Source organism: Mesocricetus auratus, unplaced genomic scaffold (assembly GCF_017639785.1).
Source record: "Mesocricetus auratus isolate SY011 unplaced genomic scaffold, BCM_Maur_2.0 Super-Scaffold_100007, whole genome shotgun sequence".
Classification (NCBI taxonomy): domain Eukaryota; kingdom Metazoa; phylum Chordata; class Mammalia; order Rodentia; family Cricetidae; genus Mesocricetus; species Mesocricetus auratus.
In genome coordinates this window covers 11078429-11093562 of record NW_024429191.1, presented here as the reverse complement: position 1 = coordinate 11093562, position 15134 = coordinate 11078429, and the positions used below count along the sequence as shown (strand labels likewise).

General features: G+C 47.3%; 2 protein-coding genes across 2 annotated transcripts; both read left to right on the top strand.

Annotated features, from left to right (window-relative positions):
- Positions 1-7277: 7277 nt before the first annotated feature.
- Hbz (hemoglobin subunit zeta) lies at positions 7278-8821 on the top strand. Its single transcript, XM_005081548.4, has 3 exons — positions 7278-7516; positions 8267-8471; positions 8582-8821. The coding sequence occupies exons 1-3, from the start codon at positions 7422-7424 to the stop codon at positions 8708-8710; spliced, it is 429 nt and encodes a 142-aa protein (XP_005081605.1). The 5' UTR covers positions 7278-7421; the 3' UTR covers positions 8711-8821.
- A 3838-nt stretch (positions 8822-12659) lies between these two features.
- Positions 12660-13568, top strand: LOC121141276 (hemoglobin subunit alpha). Its single transcript, XM_040748398.1, has 3 exons — positions 12660-12818; positions 12937-13141; positions 13333-13568. Exons 1-3 carry the CDS (start codon positions 12724-12726, stop codon positions 13459-13461), a joined length of 429 nt encoding a protein of 142 aa, XP_040604332.1. The 5' UTR covers positions 12660-12723; the 3' UTR covers positions 13462-13568.
- The last annotated feature ends 1566 nt before the right edge of the window (positions 13569-15134 follow it).

Genomic DNA, 15134 nt, shown 5'->3' with positions numbered 1-15134 from the left:
CACTTTATACCATGTTTTCAAGGTTAATCCATGCTGTGGTATATATCATCACTTCACTTTTATGATTGAACAGTGTCCCATTGCACAGAAATATCATAATTATAATTTGTCTGCCACACAGTGATGGGTATCTAAGGTGTTTCCAACCTCAGGTATTTCAGACAGAAAGATGTGACATTTTTCAACAGGTCAACAAATCCGCAAATTGACTGCATTAAAATTACAAACTTACTTCCAGGCTGTGGTGTCACACACATTTTTTTTAAAGATTTATTTATTTTGAAAGGGCTTCACTTTTAATAATTTAGAAATAAAGCCGGGCGTTGGTGGCGCATGCCTTTAATCCCAGCACTCAGGAGGCAGAGGCAGACAGATCTCTGTAAGTTCGAGACCAGCCTGGACTACCAAGCAAGTTCCAGGACAGCCTCCAAAGCCACAGAGAAACCCTGTCTCGAAAAAAAACCAAAAAATTAAAAAAAAATAATTTAGAAATAAAGGGATCAGACCCTCACTCAGCCCCCTGCTTTAGCAGCCATGACAGAAAAGACACTACAGAAAAGACACATAGGCCTCTGACACAAGGAAACTCCAGATTCTCTGGCCTCCCGGAGCCTAGGGCCAAAACTGAACACAAAGGACACCACCCCCCAGCCTCCTAGATGCTGGGTTCCTGGGAACTGTTTGGCCACAAAAGAAACTCCAGGGGAGACCAAAACGTCCCCTGTAGTCTCCAGTATATAGTTCTGAAAACGACTGGTATCTATGTACAACAGACCACCTGCAAGTAACAAGACAATGCCATAGAAACCACAGAATGTTCCCTCTCAGCACTGACCAATGAAAATAACTGGTACACAGGTTTGAGAAATTCTCCTAATTGTTCCCAAATATCAACCAATCAGAAACCAACCGGTACCTACTGACGTAATCCTGTAACTTTTGTCTATAAAACCTAACAGTAGACAGGGTACTTCACTCCCTCTGGAGGCTGCTTCATCAGCTTGCTAGACAGGGGTCCCTGTCATGGTTGGATAAACAATCATTAAACCTTGCTTTTGCAATTTGGTGGGTCCTCTTGGTGGTTTCTAGGGACTTTGCAACTTGGGCACAACAATTTATCATGTATACGGTGTTCTGCTGCATATCAGAAGAAGGCACCAGATCTCATTATAGATGGTTGTGAGCTACCATGTGGTTGCTGGGAATTGAATTTAGGAGCTCTGGAAGAGCAGTCAGTGCTCTTAACCTCTGAGCCATTTCACCAGCCCCAGGTAGCACACACCTTTAATCCCAGCACTTAGGAGGAAGAGGCAGGAGGATCTCTGTGAGTTCAAGACCAGCCTTGTCTACAAATCGAGTTCCAGGACACCCAGGGCTGTTGTTACACAGAAAAACCCTATCTCGAAAAACAAAAACGAAAAATTACAAACTTTTTTTTTGTTGCTTCTTTGAGACTATAAAGCTTTGACACTATAAAGCTTGGCCCGACTTCAAACTCACAGCAATCCTCCTGCTTCAGCCTTCACAGTGCTTGGTATTACAACTGTGTGCCACCACTCATAGTTTAAGATTAGAAGCTTGTCCCCATTACTCATAAAAATGAGCAGGGCTGGGATGCATCTCAATGTAAAACATCTACCTAACATGGGCAATGCCTGAGGTTTGATTGGCAGCCCTGAGAAGCGCTACAAAATACAGAGTTTGAGGGAAATAAAATGCATGTAAAACTGACAAAGAAATTATATCTAGAATATGTTTCGAATTCTGACATTTCAGTGAGACTAGCACAACAGAAAAATGAACATCACATAGGTACTTCAGGAAGAAGAAATCTAGCAACCAGTAAAGTTGTGAAAAAGGGCATAGCCTCCCTCACCACCGGGAAACCAGAGAAGAAATCTCGGCACTCCTGATCAGAAAGTCTAAATTAAAGGAGACTAGACCAACAGTACCAGATGTAGGATAAACAATCATTAAACCTTGCTTTTGCATTCTGGTGGGTCTTCCTGGTGGTTTCTAGGGATTTTGCAACTTGGGCACAACAATTTATCATGTATACAGTGTTCTGCCTGCATATCAGAAGAAGGCACCAGATCTCATTATTGGGAAACTCACACCACCAGAGGAAATATAAATTGACCAGCTATTTGGAAAAGTCCAGTGTTCTTTCTAACTTTGAAAGTACATGTGCCAGGGGTGGGCTTGTAGCTCAGTTGATAGAGTGCTTGCCTTGCATGCATGAAGCCCCGTGCATGTAGAGAGACCAGGCCTAAAGATAAATAAATAAATGAATAAAAGTTAAAGGTAGTGTTACCAGATGGTCTTGCTATTCCATTACTGCATATACACTCAAGAGAAATAAAGCACGTGTCTAAAATAACAATGAGGGTATTCATAGCAATATCATTCCTTTTCATTTTTGTGAATTGTGGGTTGTTATTTCTTTCAAATGTGATAGAAATCTCTTCTGATAGGGTTTTTTGTTTTTGTTTTTGTTGTTGTTTTGAGACAGGGTTTCTCTGTGTAGCCCTACCTGTCCTACAACTAGCTCTGTGACCAGGCTGGCCTGGAACTCACAGAGACCCGCCTGCCCCTGCCTCCTAAGCTGGGATTCAGCATCTTTTGAGTTTAAAACAAAACCAATACCAAAAAAAAAAAAAAAAAAAAAAAAAAAAAAAGGCCAGGCGTTGGTGGTGCACACCTTTAATCCCAGCACTCGGGAAGCAGAGGCAGGCAGATCTCTGTGAATTCGAGGCCAGCCTGGTCTACAGAGGGAGTTCCAGGACAGCCTCCAAAACAATACAGAGAAACCCTGTCTCGAGGGGAAAAAAAACCAGCCAATAACACACAGAAAGATAGTTCTTTATCTGCCCCCCCCTTTTGGTTTTTCAAGACAAGATTTCTCTGTGTAACATATGTAACAGCCCTAGCTGTCCTGGAACTAGCTCTATAGACCAGGCTGGCCTCAGACTCATAGAGATCTGTTTCTCCTTCTTCAGTGCTGGGTTTAAAGATGTGTGCCACTACCACCTGGCTAGGCCTCACTTGAAGCCAGCAGCTGTAGTATAATCGTATAATCAACTGCTGGTCTGCAGTCAGGGCCATCATAGCAATATTATTAATCATAATCTGAGGTGGAAACAACCCAAATGTCCCTTTTCTCCCTCCCTTATTTCTCCACTTACAACTCTGACAGGATCTTATGTATCCAGGCTAGCCTCAAGTGTCCTAGGTAGCCATGAATGAGCTCCAAATTTTTTGATCCTTCTATCTCTACCTCATGAGTGTTGGGATTATAGGCAAGTGCCACCACTGTCCAGCTTAAATTGGTTTTTTTAAATATCTATCTGTCTATCTATCTATCTGCCTATGTTTTCTGAAGCAGAGTTTCTCTGTGTAGCCCTGAATGTCCTGGAACTTGCTGTGTAGACCAGGCTGATCTAGAACTCCTCAGAGATCTGCCTGCCTCTGCCTCCTGGGTGCTGGGACTAAAGTCCTGTACCACCACCCTGACTTTAATTTATCATTCTAATTATGGTCATCCTATTAACTATGAAGTGGTATATGTGCAGTGTTTGTTTTTTTTCTGTAGTTCATGTTAGCTTGAGGAACTCATTACGTATCCCAGCCTCAAATGTGTGACAAGTTACATGCCTTAGCCTCCCAAATGCTGGGATCATAGGCAATCATCTTTATGCCTAGTTCTGTGCACCTTCTTTGGAGAAGCAGTCAAAAACCCATTAGTGATGAAAAGATAAACTGTTGTGCATTCACATCAAAAAATTAAACAGAGCCGGGCGGTGGTGGCACACGCCTTTAATCCGAGCACTCGGGAGGCAGAGGCAGGCGGATCTCTGTGAGTTCGAGGCCGGGCTGGACCGACAGCCTCCAAAACAACACAGAGAAACCCTGTCTCATAAAACCAAAAAAAAAAAAAAGAAAAAAAAAAGAAATTAAACAGAAATAAAAGCCCATGCCCTTAGTCCCAGCACTCAGTAGGCAGAGAGAGGCAGGCAGATCTCAGCTAGTTCCAGGATAGCCAGGGCCACACAGAGAAACCCTGTCTCAAAAAAAAGAAACGTGCAAAAAGAGAGAGGGAGAGAGAGAAAGGAAGGAAGGAAGGAAGGAAGGAAGGAAGGAAGGAAGGAAGGAAGGAAGGAGGGAGGGAAGGAAGGAAGGAAGAAAAGAGAGGAACTGAAGAGGTTGCTCAGTGGTTAAGAGCACTTGCTACTCTTCAAAAAGCTCCAATTGAGTGTCCCAGTACTGTGTTAGGTGGCTTGCCTGTAAGTCTGAATTCCAAGGGATCTGGTGTTGTCAGGCCTCTGCAGCCACCCAACACAGGCATACAGCCACACAGGTATATACATACAAATAAATAAAAATAATAAATATAAATAAAAAAGGAAGAAAAAGGAACCTACTGACAGCAGTAGGTGAATCTATAGGGTGCTATGCCAAGTAAAATAAGTCAGGTTTTAAAAGTTACACTACTGCTGATTAAATTTTTATTTATTTGTGTATTTATTTTAGTTTTCTCAAAACAGGGTTTCTCTATTTAGCTTTGGAGCCTATCCTGGCCCTTTCTCTGTAGACCAGGCTGGCCTTGAACTCTTAGAGACCCGCCTGCCTCTGCCTCCCAAGTGCTGTGATTAAAGGCATATGCCACCACTCCTGGGCTTAAATTTTTCCCCCTTTTAAAATTACTTGTCTCTTTCTGTTCAAGTTACAATTTAAAATATATATTTTGGAAAGCTTTTACCAGGCAGTGGTGGCATACCTCCACTTAGGAGGCAGAGGCAGGCAAATCACTGAATATTATTAGGTCAGCATGGTCTACAGAGTGAGTTCCTGTGAGCCAGGACTACACAAAGAAACCCTGTCTTGAAAGACCAAAAAATAAAAATTAAATTAAAAATTGAAAATCAATTTGTAAATAAAAATTATTTTTCTCAATCTGTGGGATATTACCCAACTTTAAGACTTACTATAAAGCTATAGTAATCAAGGCAGTGTCATTGTAGCTAAATATAGACATGCAAATCAATGGAACAGAATAGTGTCCAGAAACTGTTTTATAAAAATGTGGCTAATATGGACCAGCAAGATGGCTCAGTGGGTAAAGGCACTTGCTGACAAGCCTGATGATCCAAGTTGCATCCCTAGGATTCCCAAGGTAGAAGACAAGAACTGACTCTCAAAGCTGTGGCACAATAAACGTAATGAAAATATGACTAATTAATGTTTACTCTCATCTTGGCCAAGACACAGAGAAGTGATAGCTAATTAGCATGGTGTGGGGGAATGAAAGCCTGAGAATTGAATCCAGGGCCTCATACAAGCTATGCAAGCACATATCCCCAGCCTAGCCACTTAGGTTTTTACTGATCAGTGTGAGAAGTGAGTTTAATAGAGAACCTAGAGTCCTTGCCACAGTTAACTCTGGAACAAATGTCCATGGCCAAAAACAAAACACAACATAGGCCTAACCCTATGTTAACAAAAATTATTTAAAAATGAATCATCTAAACAAACATAAAACAAACTATGAAACTTTTAGAAGAAAACATAGATAAAAACCTTTGCATTTTGTGGTTACGCAGTGAATTCTTAAGAATTCTTTCTTAAGCTGAGCATGGTAGCCCACACCTTTGATCCCAGCACTAGAGAAGTAGAGGCAGGTGGGTCTCTATGAGCCAGCCTGGTATACACAGCAAGTTCCCAGACAGCCAAGGTTATAATTCTTTCTCCCACTTAATTCATTTTAATTTTGCGATAGAGTTTCACTGTGTAGCCCTGGTTGATGTGGAACTCACTATTTAGACTAGGTTATCCTGAGGCTCACTAAGATGCACTTGCCTCTGCCTCTTGAGTGTTGAGATTAAACGCATGCACCACTAAACCCAGCCCAAACGAAACCTGGTAAATTAAAACTTTTTTAAAGATGAACTGAGAGGTGGGTGAGATGTCTCACTAAATGGCTAAAGGGTTAGCACCAAGCTTAGCAATGTGAGTTAGCGGCTCCCTGACTTCTGTATGTGTTGTGGCACATGCATGCCTCTACACACAAGATAAACAAATGATAAATGGAAAAATTAAAAGATGAAATGAAAAAGTAAAAAAAACTAATAGAAGGCATTTGTGAACAGAATATCTGACAAAAAGAAATGCATCCAAGTTATACACAGAATGATCATAAACCACCAGTAAGAAAATATCTCAGTTCAAAAGTGGACAAAGTACTTGGACAAAGAGAACACATGGGTGGCAAACAGTCACATGGAGAGATCTTCCACATCACCGGCCATAGGAGGAACACAATTCTCAGCCACAATGTTACACCACTATTTACCTATCAAAACAGCTAAGATTCAAAAACTCTGGCAATGATGCACTGAAGACAGTTTGGCATTCCTTATAAGGCTAAATATGCATCTTGCATATGCCAGCAGTTTTACTCCTAGCTATAGCTATATGTACAGACACGGAGATAGAGACATAGAAACCTATGCTCATGCACAGACTTCCCTATGAATATTCAAAGCATCTTTATTTGTAATAACTTCACACTAGAAACAGCCCTTCAGTGAATGAAAGGATAAACTGCTGCCAATATTCATACCGTAAAATAAAGAGCAGCCAACTGCTGATACTGCAGATGAATATACAGAATAGTAGCAAGACGAAAGAAGCCAGTCTTCAAGGATCCACTACTGTATGATTCCAGTTATACACATTTTTTAAAAACACGGATTGGCATGGCTTAGGTTGGGAGCAAGAGGAAGGTGAGGCAGCAAACGGGTTGCTGTGGGGGTTTATGGGATGGCAGGGCTATTCTTTATCCTGATTGTGACTTAGTTACATAAATCTATATATGTGTCAATTCAGAAGACGATGAACAAATCAACTTCACTGCATATTAAGATAAACTAAAGGAATCATGTGTTTAACCAGATACTTGTTGCTATGGAGGGCTACCGTACAAATTGCTGATTTTCTTTTGTTAACCTGTCACCTTCTGGTGGGAGCAGGGTTCCATACTCTTGCCTCGGAGCTGAGTGACAGGGACTACTACTTTCTTGGAGGGAACCCAAGAGTCACAGGAACTAGGGGACAGGACGGGCCCTTATCTCTCCTGGATTCTGTGCAGCACTATGACCAACACCTCCCTTCGATGGAGGGGAGTGGGCAGGAGTGATAGCGCTCGACCTCGAAGTCCCTCCAGGCCCTGATTCCCATTGTGGGTCACTGTGTCTGATAACAGGCCCCACCCTGCAAGCCCCCTCCCCTTTCTCAACCAGTGGCCACAGCCTGGCAGGGCCCCTGACTTTGTGTATATAAGGGGACGCTGGGGACAAGCACCATCAGGCCAACCCTGAGTGCATTTAGCTCCAGCACAGCCTCCAACCCTCACCACCACCATCATGTCTCTGTTGAAGAACGAGAGAGCTATCATCATGTCCATGTGGGACAAGATGGCTTCCCAGGCTGAGGCCATTGGCACCGAGACTCTGGAGAGGTAAGTCCAGGCACAGAGGCTGGAGTCGGAAGCCGCGGATCAGTAAGAAGGTGGTGACAAGGAGAAGTTAGTGGGGAGAAGTCACTGAGAAGGGGCCGTGAGGAGAGGGTGGGCCAGTAAGGACGGAGGCAGTGAAGAAAGCGCGGTGATGAAGAGTGGCTGGCCTGGAGAGGACTGTGGGAGCAGGGGCGGTGGGGGGGGTGCGTCCAGGTGAACGGATGAGCAGCTAGAGGAGGCGGGCGGACGGACATCCACGGCTCCCACCGAAGCCCTCCACATGACTGCGCAAGTCTTTGTTGAATGAATAGGAATGAATGGATGAACTGACGAGTGATAGTGAGTAGATGCAGTGCCTTGCCATGTGCGAGCCTGGTGCAACAGAAAATGGTAGCATCATCTTTGGTTGTTTTTTTTTTTAAGATTTTTTTTTATTTGTATGTGTGTGCATGCCTGTGTCTGTGAGCACAGGTGCCAATGGAAGGTAGTGGCATCAGATCCCTTACACCCTAGGTACAGGAGGTTGTAAAGTCTCTTCAAGGGCAGTCAGTACTCTTAATCACTGAACCATCTCTCCAGCCCCTAATTTTATTTCTTTAAACACTGCGTGAAATACTATTTTGTTTTATTTTTTTCTGTCTGGTAGGTCTTTGTGTAGCCCTTAAAATCTGAGCCCAAGGCAAGAGTCAGGGCCCTAGCCTACCGCCTAATGAAACCCCCACAAAAAAACTAACGCTTTCTCCCGACCCCCAGGCTCTTCAGCAGCTACCCCCAGACAAAGACCTACTTCCCGCACTTCGACCTGCACCACGGGTCGCAGCAGTTGCGTGCCCACGGCTCCAAGATCTTGGCTGCTGTAGGCGACGCGGTTAAGAACATCGACAACCTCGCGAGTGCTATGACCAAGCTGAGTGAGCTGCATGCCTACATCCTCCGTGTGGATCCCGTCAACTTTAAGGTGGGTTTGTGAGAATGGAAGGGGAGATCAGCGGAGAAGGACACAGAGGAGGAAAGCGGGTGGGGTCTCCGCGGCACTGTGCACTGAGTCTCCCCCTCTCTCCTCCGCAGCTCCTGTCCCACTGTCTGCTGGTCACCCTGGCCGCACGCTTCCCGGCTGAATTCACGCCTGAAGTCCACGAAGCCTGGGACAAGTTCTTGTCTATCCTGTCTTCCGTTCTGACTGAGAAGTACCGCTAAGCACCACCGCCGCGACCCCCGAGACGGGCTACGCTCTCTCTCCTCCCCTTCACTGAACCCTCCCTCGGGTCTTTTTCGTAGCCCCCAATAAATGGTTGAAGATGGAAATGACTGGTCCTGTGTTCTCAGTCTTGGACGGAAACCCGGATGGGGACGCTACGGGATGGACAGGGGCTTCGCAGAAACATTGTAGGTCCTAGTGTCACACACTGCCAGAAAGACATTCCTAGGGTGGTTGGGGGAGGGTCTTGTCTTTGAGAACCCCAGAGTCACAGCAAGCAAGAAGCAGAGCATCCCAGGGCCAGCTGGGCTTTCTCCTCGCCTTTCTAAATCTCTTCGCACAGATTGGTGGGTGGTCAGGAATTCGCCAAAGTCTGACATCACAGCTCCCGCCTCCCTAGCAGCTGGGGGAGGAGGTGTCCCTGTCCTTAAAAGAACAGAGGACTTTCCGGCCTCTTGTTGGCTCCCTCCTGACAGAGCCTTCATAGGAGTAATTACACGTTCTGAGAGTTCGAAGCAAAGACATCCATACACAGGAGCAAGCCGAGCCCGTGCCAGAAGCCCCATCCGCAGTTCTCGCTCTGGGCACAGGTGGAGGGGCTCTGCGTTCCTGTTGAGCTCAGCGGATCAAGGCGAGCTGGGTAGAGGGGCTCTGATGAGGAGGCGGGGCGCGTGGCCCCCTGAGCACCCCACGCCTGTGCCAAACACAGCACCCGGGAGTGCGTCCACATTGCACCTGACCACCCGCCTGGGCCACCAGGCACACTGAGGGGTGTAGCTGTTACTCAAGTGGAAATGGCGGGGTCTCTAGGGCCTTTAGGAAGCATCCCAGGACCAGCCTACACACGTCTTGGATCAGATCTTAGTCCTCTGCCTTACCATGTCAGGGATGTGGGGTACAGGGCTCACCTGAGGTTTCTCTGGGTCGTTGAACAGTGTTAGGGTTAGTGGGAGCCACATGGCTGCTCTGCCTGCTCCCTAACCGGCTGAGGCAGGCTATTCACACTGAACCCCAACACCAAGATTTCCTGCAACTAAATAAATGTCTGTCAGAGAGGAGCTAAGCCTCTGGCTGTGCGTACTTGCGCCATGTACTTGGTTGTGCAGCATCTGACTCTCTCTAGTGCTTCGGGTGGGCCCTACCAACTTTCCTGTGAGCTTATCCAGCCTACACAAGGGTCCAGAGCACAGCTGGGTGAGTTCAACAGGTGTTACTGTGGCTGAACAGCTGACCCATTCCTCTTCCTAAAACTGCTACTCCAGTGTTTCAGGGTGGTACTGGCCTTCTTCCATCTGTAGGATGAGTTCGCTGAGGAGGTGCAAGCAGAGGGGATCGAAAAGTACTGCTAATGCTCTGAGCTCAATCTGTGCACATCCATTAACAGAGGCTTCTAAATGATGTGTGACATTTTGGAAAACTAGACAGGTTACATCTCTATTGCAGGACAAAGAAGTTCAGTATCCCTCAGAGAGTCCCCTAGAATTCTTAAACGTCCATTTAGTTTGGTCCTCCTGTGCCCCTGGAGTGCCCACGGGGCAGAAAGAGAGCTTGGATGGTAGCAGGAGAGGGTATTCTTTTCCAAGTCAAATCTGCCACCACGGCGTGCCATACCATTCCCAGAGCAGACATGCATTTGTTCTCCCTTCATCTCCCTTGTTGGGACTTCCATCAGCCAGCCCCCTGGACTTTGGCAAACAAATATGGAACCGAGCCCATGGGATCAAGTGTATAGCCTGAAGCCTGATAAAGTTGGGCAGCCCAGGTTTCACTCCTGTTCCTCCCTAGCATACTCTCTCTGCAACAACCCCTGACCTCCTCATAGCATGGGGAGAGTTAGGGTTGGTGACCCCAATGTGGCAGAGAGATCACATTGACAAGTTAGTTAATCCTGTGCATGTCTGAGCTACGAGGCAGATAACTATGAACTCACTAGGCTTTTGAAATTATTGTGATATCATAGTGCATGGTGAATATTGGACAGTAGCTCCTCACCCTATCCTGGATACTTAAACTTCGGGGTAGTTTTCAACCAGATGTCCTCATCTAAGTCCTGTTCTCCCAGGCTGACAGAGGGGCAAAAATCACAGAGCTCCTGTAGTTGTTGGCAAAGAACAAAAGCTAAAGAGAGCAAGATCCTGAAGTTTTGTAAACAGAGACTACATGTGGTCTCCAGAATGACACCCCATAATGTAGAGAGCACTAGACTCAGTCTGGCACAATACCAGATCTGAAAAGGGATGCTCTATTCATTGCTCCCTAAACTACTCCAGTAGCTGGTGCTGAGGACCTGTTACCTTGAATTGCCTGAGCACTAGCTGATCATAGAGAGGAGGGGAAATTAGCATCCCCCTCAATTGCTATATGGACACGAAACAGCCTTAGTCCTTGGGAAAGTATGATATAAAATGGTATATAAGATTGCCTGGCTGATGAATGGATCATCCAATAAAGGCACTTTCCATGAAGCCTGAGGACCTAAGTTACATCCCCAAGACTAACATAAACATCTGGAGAGAAGGACTCTGAACCATTCCCATAGCGTGGGAAAACGCAGCCTTCCCAGAGGGATTGTCTCAGGGTACTGAGGAGGAAAGTTCTGAGATGTGCTGCCTCCTTGAAAATGTTATTGACCCAACACCAGCTAAACATACAACACAGATCACAGCAAATATGACTTCATGGTAGTGGTCCCAGCTACTGTGGAGACTGAGGCAGAGGAAGAACTAATTCAAGGAGAGGCTCAGCTTGAAAATAACTAAGTAAGTTTGTTTGTTTGTTTGTTTTTTCAAGACAGGGTTTCTCTGTGTAGCCCTAGCTGTCTCGGAACTCCCTCTGTACATCAGGCTGGCCTCAATCACAGAGATCAGACTGCTTCTGCCTATTGAGTGCTGGGACTACAGGAATGCCCCACCATTGTCCAGATAAGTTAGGTGTTTTAGTGCAATCTGTAATCTCACAATTTAAGAGGTGGAAGAAGGAAGGTCATAAGTTCAAAATCACTAACAGCACAGAAAGAAAAAAAAGTGTTTGTCAACCCTCTCCACAAGCCAAAGACTGTGGAACTGAGCCCAGGAGTTTCATTGACCAATGCCTCATGCTCTGTTTATTCTTGCAGTGCTGGAACTGAATCCAGAACCTTCCTCATTCTGGGTAAACATTCTGCCATCCAGTTACACCCCCAGCTTCTTTGCTACTATTTGCTATTATAAAGAAGGGTCTCAAGCAATCCTCCTGCCTCAGTCGGCCAGACCCCGAGGTTCCCCATGTGTGACACCAAGCCAGCACTCAGCTCTCTGCTTTTCATCCATGGGAGCCCTGGGCAGCTGGATGCAAGTCAGAGTCTGGCGATCCGCTCCTGCACTTAGAAGGCCGAGTCAGGAGGATCATTCGAGTCAAAGGAACCAGGCCAGCCTGGACTGAACAGAGCAAAACCTGTCCACACAAAAGAGGAAAACGGGAGAGGGAAAGAAAAGAAAGGAGGAGCCAGGAGAGGAGAGAGTAGAAAAAGGGAAGAGAGGAGAAGACACAGAGAGGGGAAAGACAGGGAAAGGGTTTCTGTGGGTCCCTAGCATCTTACCCTTCTTGTTCCCAGAAGAAGAGTGTGGAGCCATGCAGGGCATGTGGGGGGCAGGGGCGGTTAGGAAGCAGAGCTGAGAAGCTGGGACCCAGTGCAAGGTAGAGGGGGATGGGCACTGCTCAGGCTGATCAGAGCGACTTCCTTCTCTGCGAAAGGCACTGGGACCCTCATTTCTCCCAAACACCCATCACTGGGGACAAATGAAGGGGCGAGAAGCACTCCAGCAGGTGATAAGGGTTTCCTGCACACGGTGGAGACCCATGGCCTCCTCGCCAACCGCGGGCGCCCCCTGCCTGCCTTGGTCTGCAGCGCACCGCCCTGGCCAGCCAATGAGGGCAGTCCCGAGGGCGTGTCCCAGGCGCCGCAGGTATATAAGTGCAGCTTGCTGCTGGTTCAACACACTTCTGACCCTGACAGACTCAGGAAGGAATCACCATGGTGCTCTCTGCGAAGGACAAGACCAACATCTCCGAGGCCTGGGGCAAGATTGGTGGCCACGCCGGTGAATATGGCGCGGAGGCCCTAGAGAGGTGTGGCCGGGTCTCTGCTCTGGAAGGGTCGTGGGATCCAAAGCAGTTCTGGTGCTCAGCCTGCAGCCCCTAACTGAGCTTTCCTGTGGCCTCAACTCCTCCCGCCTTCTTCCCACAGGATGTTCTTTGTCTACCCCACCACCAAGACCTACTTCCCTCACTTTGATGTGAGCCACGGCTCTGCCCAGGTCAAGGGCCACGGCAAGAAGGTCGCAGACGCCCTGACCAATGCCGTTGGCCACCTCGATGACCTGCCCGGTGCCCTGTCCGCTCTGAGCGACCTGCACGCCCACAAGCTGCGTGTGGACCCTGTCAACTTCAAGGTGTGTGCTCGGGTCTGAAGGCGGCTTGGGCGTGGGTGGGGTGGGATGGTGTAACAGGGTCTGGGACCCGCAGGGAGGGCGTGGGGGTCCCTCGTGCCCAGGGCAGGGAACACAGTGGTTCCACAAAGGGGCCCAGGCGACTGACTAGGTGGGTGTTTACTGCCAAGGACTGACCCTTCCTGTCTCCGCAGCTCCTGAGCCACTGCCTGCTGGTGACCCTGGCCAACCACCACCCCGCCGACTTCACCCCCGCTGTGCACGCCTCTCTGGACAAATTCTTTGCGTCCGTGAGCACCGTGCTGACCTCCAAGTACCGTTAAACTGGCGCCCCGGGGCTGCGTCCTGCGGGCTTGCCTTCTGGCCAGGCCCTCCTCCCTCCCTCGCACCTGTACCTCTTGGTCTTTGAATAAAGCCTAAGTAGGAAGAAGCCTGTGTGACTGGGTTGTCTGCATCTGCAAAGGTGTCCCGACTGGTGAGGGGAAGCCTGGGGGGACACATCCTTAGACTGGGACTGAGGTCCCCTGTGCTGAAGCAGAAAGCCAGTCAAAAGCAGGGAGGAAAGAAGGGGAAGTAGAGGGAAGAGAAGAGGGGCCAAGCAGAGTCCTCTGCCCAGGGTTTCTGGACAATGTCCTGTCCTGCAGTATCTGGCTGGGTTTACTCCTACACCGGGTTTCCCACCAGGCTGGACATAAGTTTGCTGGAATAATTTTCCTTCCCTACTGCTACCCTTCATTACACACACACACACACACACACACACACACACACACACACACACACCACAAAAACAACCAAAATTTCCAGGACTCCCCAGTGGGTGGCTGGTCCAGTCCTTCCTTTTCCAGAGTGATACTGATTCGTCCTTTACCCTCCCGTAGACACCCTTAGAACCCCAGAAGCACAATATGAATGAAACTGGGGGTGCACGGTGCAACTGCAAACACCAAACAAGTCTATGCAGGTGCCACACCTCAGGCACACTCTTTGGACACTGATATCTGAGCACCATGCAGAGAGGAACACCCAGTCTTTGGGGCAAGCTTGGCACGCATTTATCTGCCTTGCAATGACGTCCCTCTCCACAGTAAAGACGGGGTTCAGGGCACAGAGGCATAGTGGGATACCTCCACACACACACATGCCTTCTCTCTGTAGAGCAGGCTCGGGGTCTGGAGCAGTAGCAGACTTGGCAGCAGTCCACTCCAAGCCCTCCACTGACAGTGTTATGTCTTTTCTCCCTGAACCAAATAATCATGTTCTGGGACTCCCTCTCACAGACCCTCTCAGGAAGTGATGGCCTTAACATTGCTTGTACTCCAGTATAGACTCTACTAGAGAAACAGCTAAAAATGGAGAGACATCATATGAGCATGTAGGAACGCAACAGGTAGCATAATCCAAAAGTGTCTACTCTCTCTCTCTGTCTCTCTCTCTGTCTCTCTCTCTGTCTCTCTCTCTGTCTCTCTCTCTGTCTCTCTCTCTGTCTCTCTCTCTCTCTCTCTCTCTCTCTCTCTCTCTCTCTCTCTCTCTCTCTATTTATTTATTTCTCATAGATCTTCATTTGGCCCAGGCTGGGCTCAAATGCTTTATGTAGCCAAGGATGAACTTGAGCTCCTGATCCCTTTCCTTCTAACTCCTGAGTGTGGAGATTTCAGTTATGTACCTCCATGTTCAGTTTGTGCAATGCTTGGGAATTGAACTCAGGGCTGGATATGTACAACCATATGTACATACATACATATGCACATATCAGACAAACATTCTACTTACATTCTAACTGAGCTATATCTGTACCTCACAGTAGAATATTCTTCAGTCATTGACACAAAAGAGTAAATATTTTATACTATGTAGCTGAGCCCTAAAAAATATGTTGAGTGGAAGAAGCCATTAAAGCAAAGACCACAGAGTGCATGATTTCATGTTTGTGAAATATCAAAAATGAGCAAATCTATAGGGACAGCAAGCAGCCTCCTAGTTAGCAGGGGCTTTA

What these genes read in the sequence shown, in the direction of transcription:
- Hbz (XM_005081548.4), top strand. Translation starts at nt 7,422, where the DNA reads ATGTCTCTGTTGAAGAACGAGAGAGCTATCATCATGTCCATGTGGGAC. An exon ending in GGCACCGAGACTCTGGAGAG is followed by an intron (nt 7,517 to 8,266) that starts GTAAGTCCAGGC and finishes CCCGACCCCCAG; the next exon opens with GCTCTTCAGCAGCTACCCCC. An exon ending in TGGATCCCGTCAACTTTAAG is followed by an intron (nt 8,472 to 8,581) that starts GTGGGTTTGTGA and finishes TCTCCTCCGCAG; the next exon opens with CTCCTGTCCCACTGTCTGCT.
- LOC121141276 (XM_040748398.1), top strand. Translation starts at nt 12,724, where the DNA reads ATGGTGCTCTCTGCGAAGGACAAGACCAACATCTCCGAGGCCTGGGGC. An exon ending in GGCGCGGAGGCCCTAGAGAG is followed by an intron (nt 12,819 to 12,936) that starts GTGTGGCCGGGT and finishes TTCTTCCCACAG; the next exon opens with GATGTTCTTTGTCTACCCCA. An exon ending in TGGACCCTGTCAACTTCAAG is followed by an intron (nt 13,142 to 13,332) that starts GTGTGTGCTCGG and finishes CTGTCTCCGCAG; the next exon opens with CTCCTGAGCCACTGCCTGCT.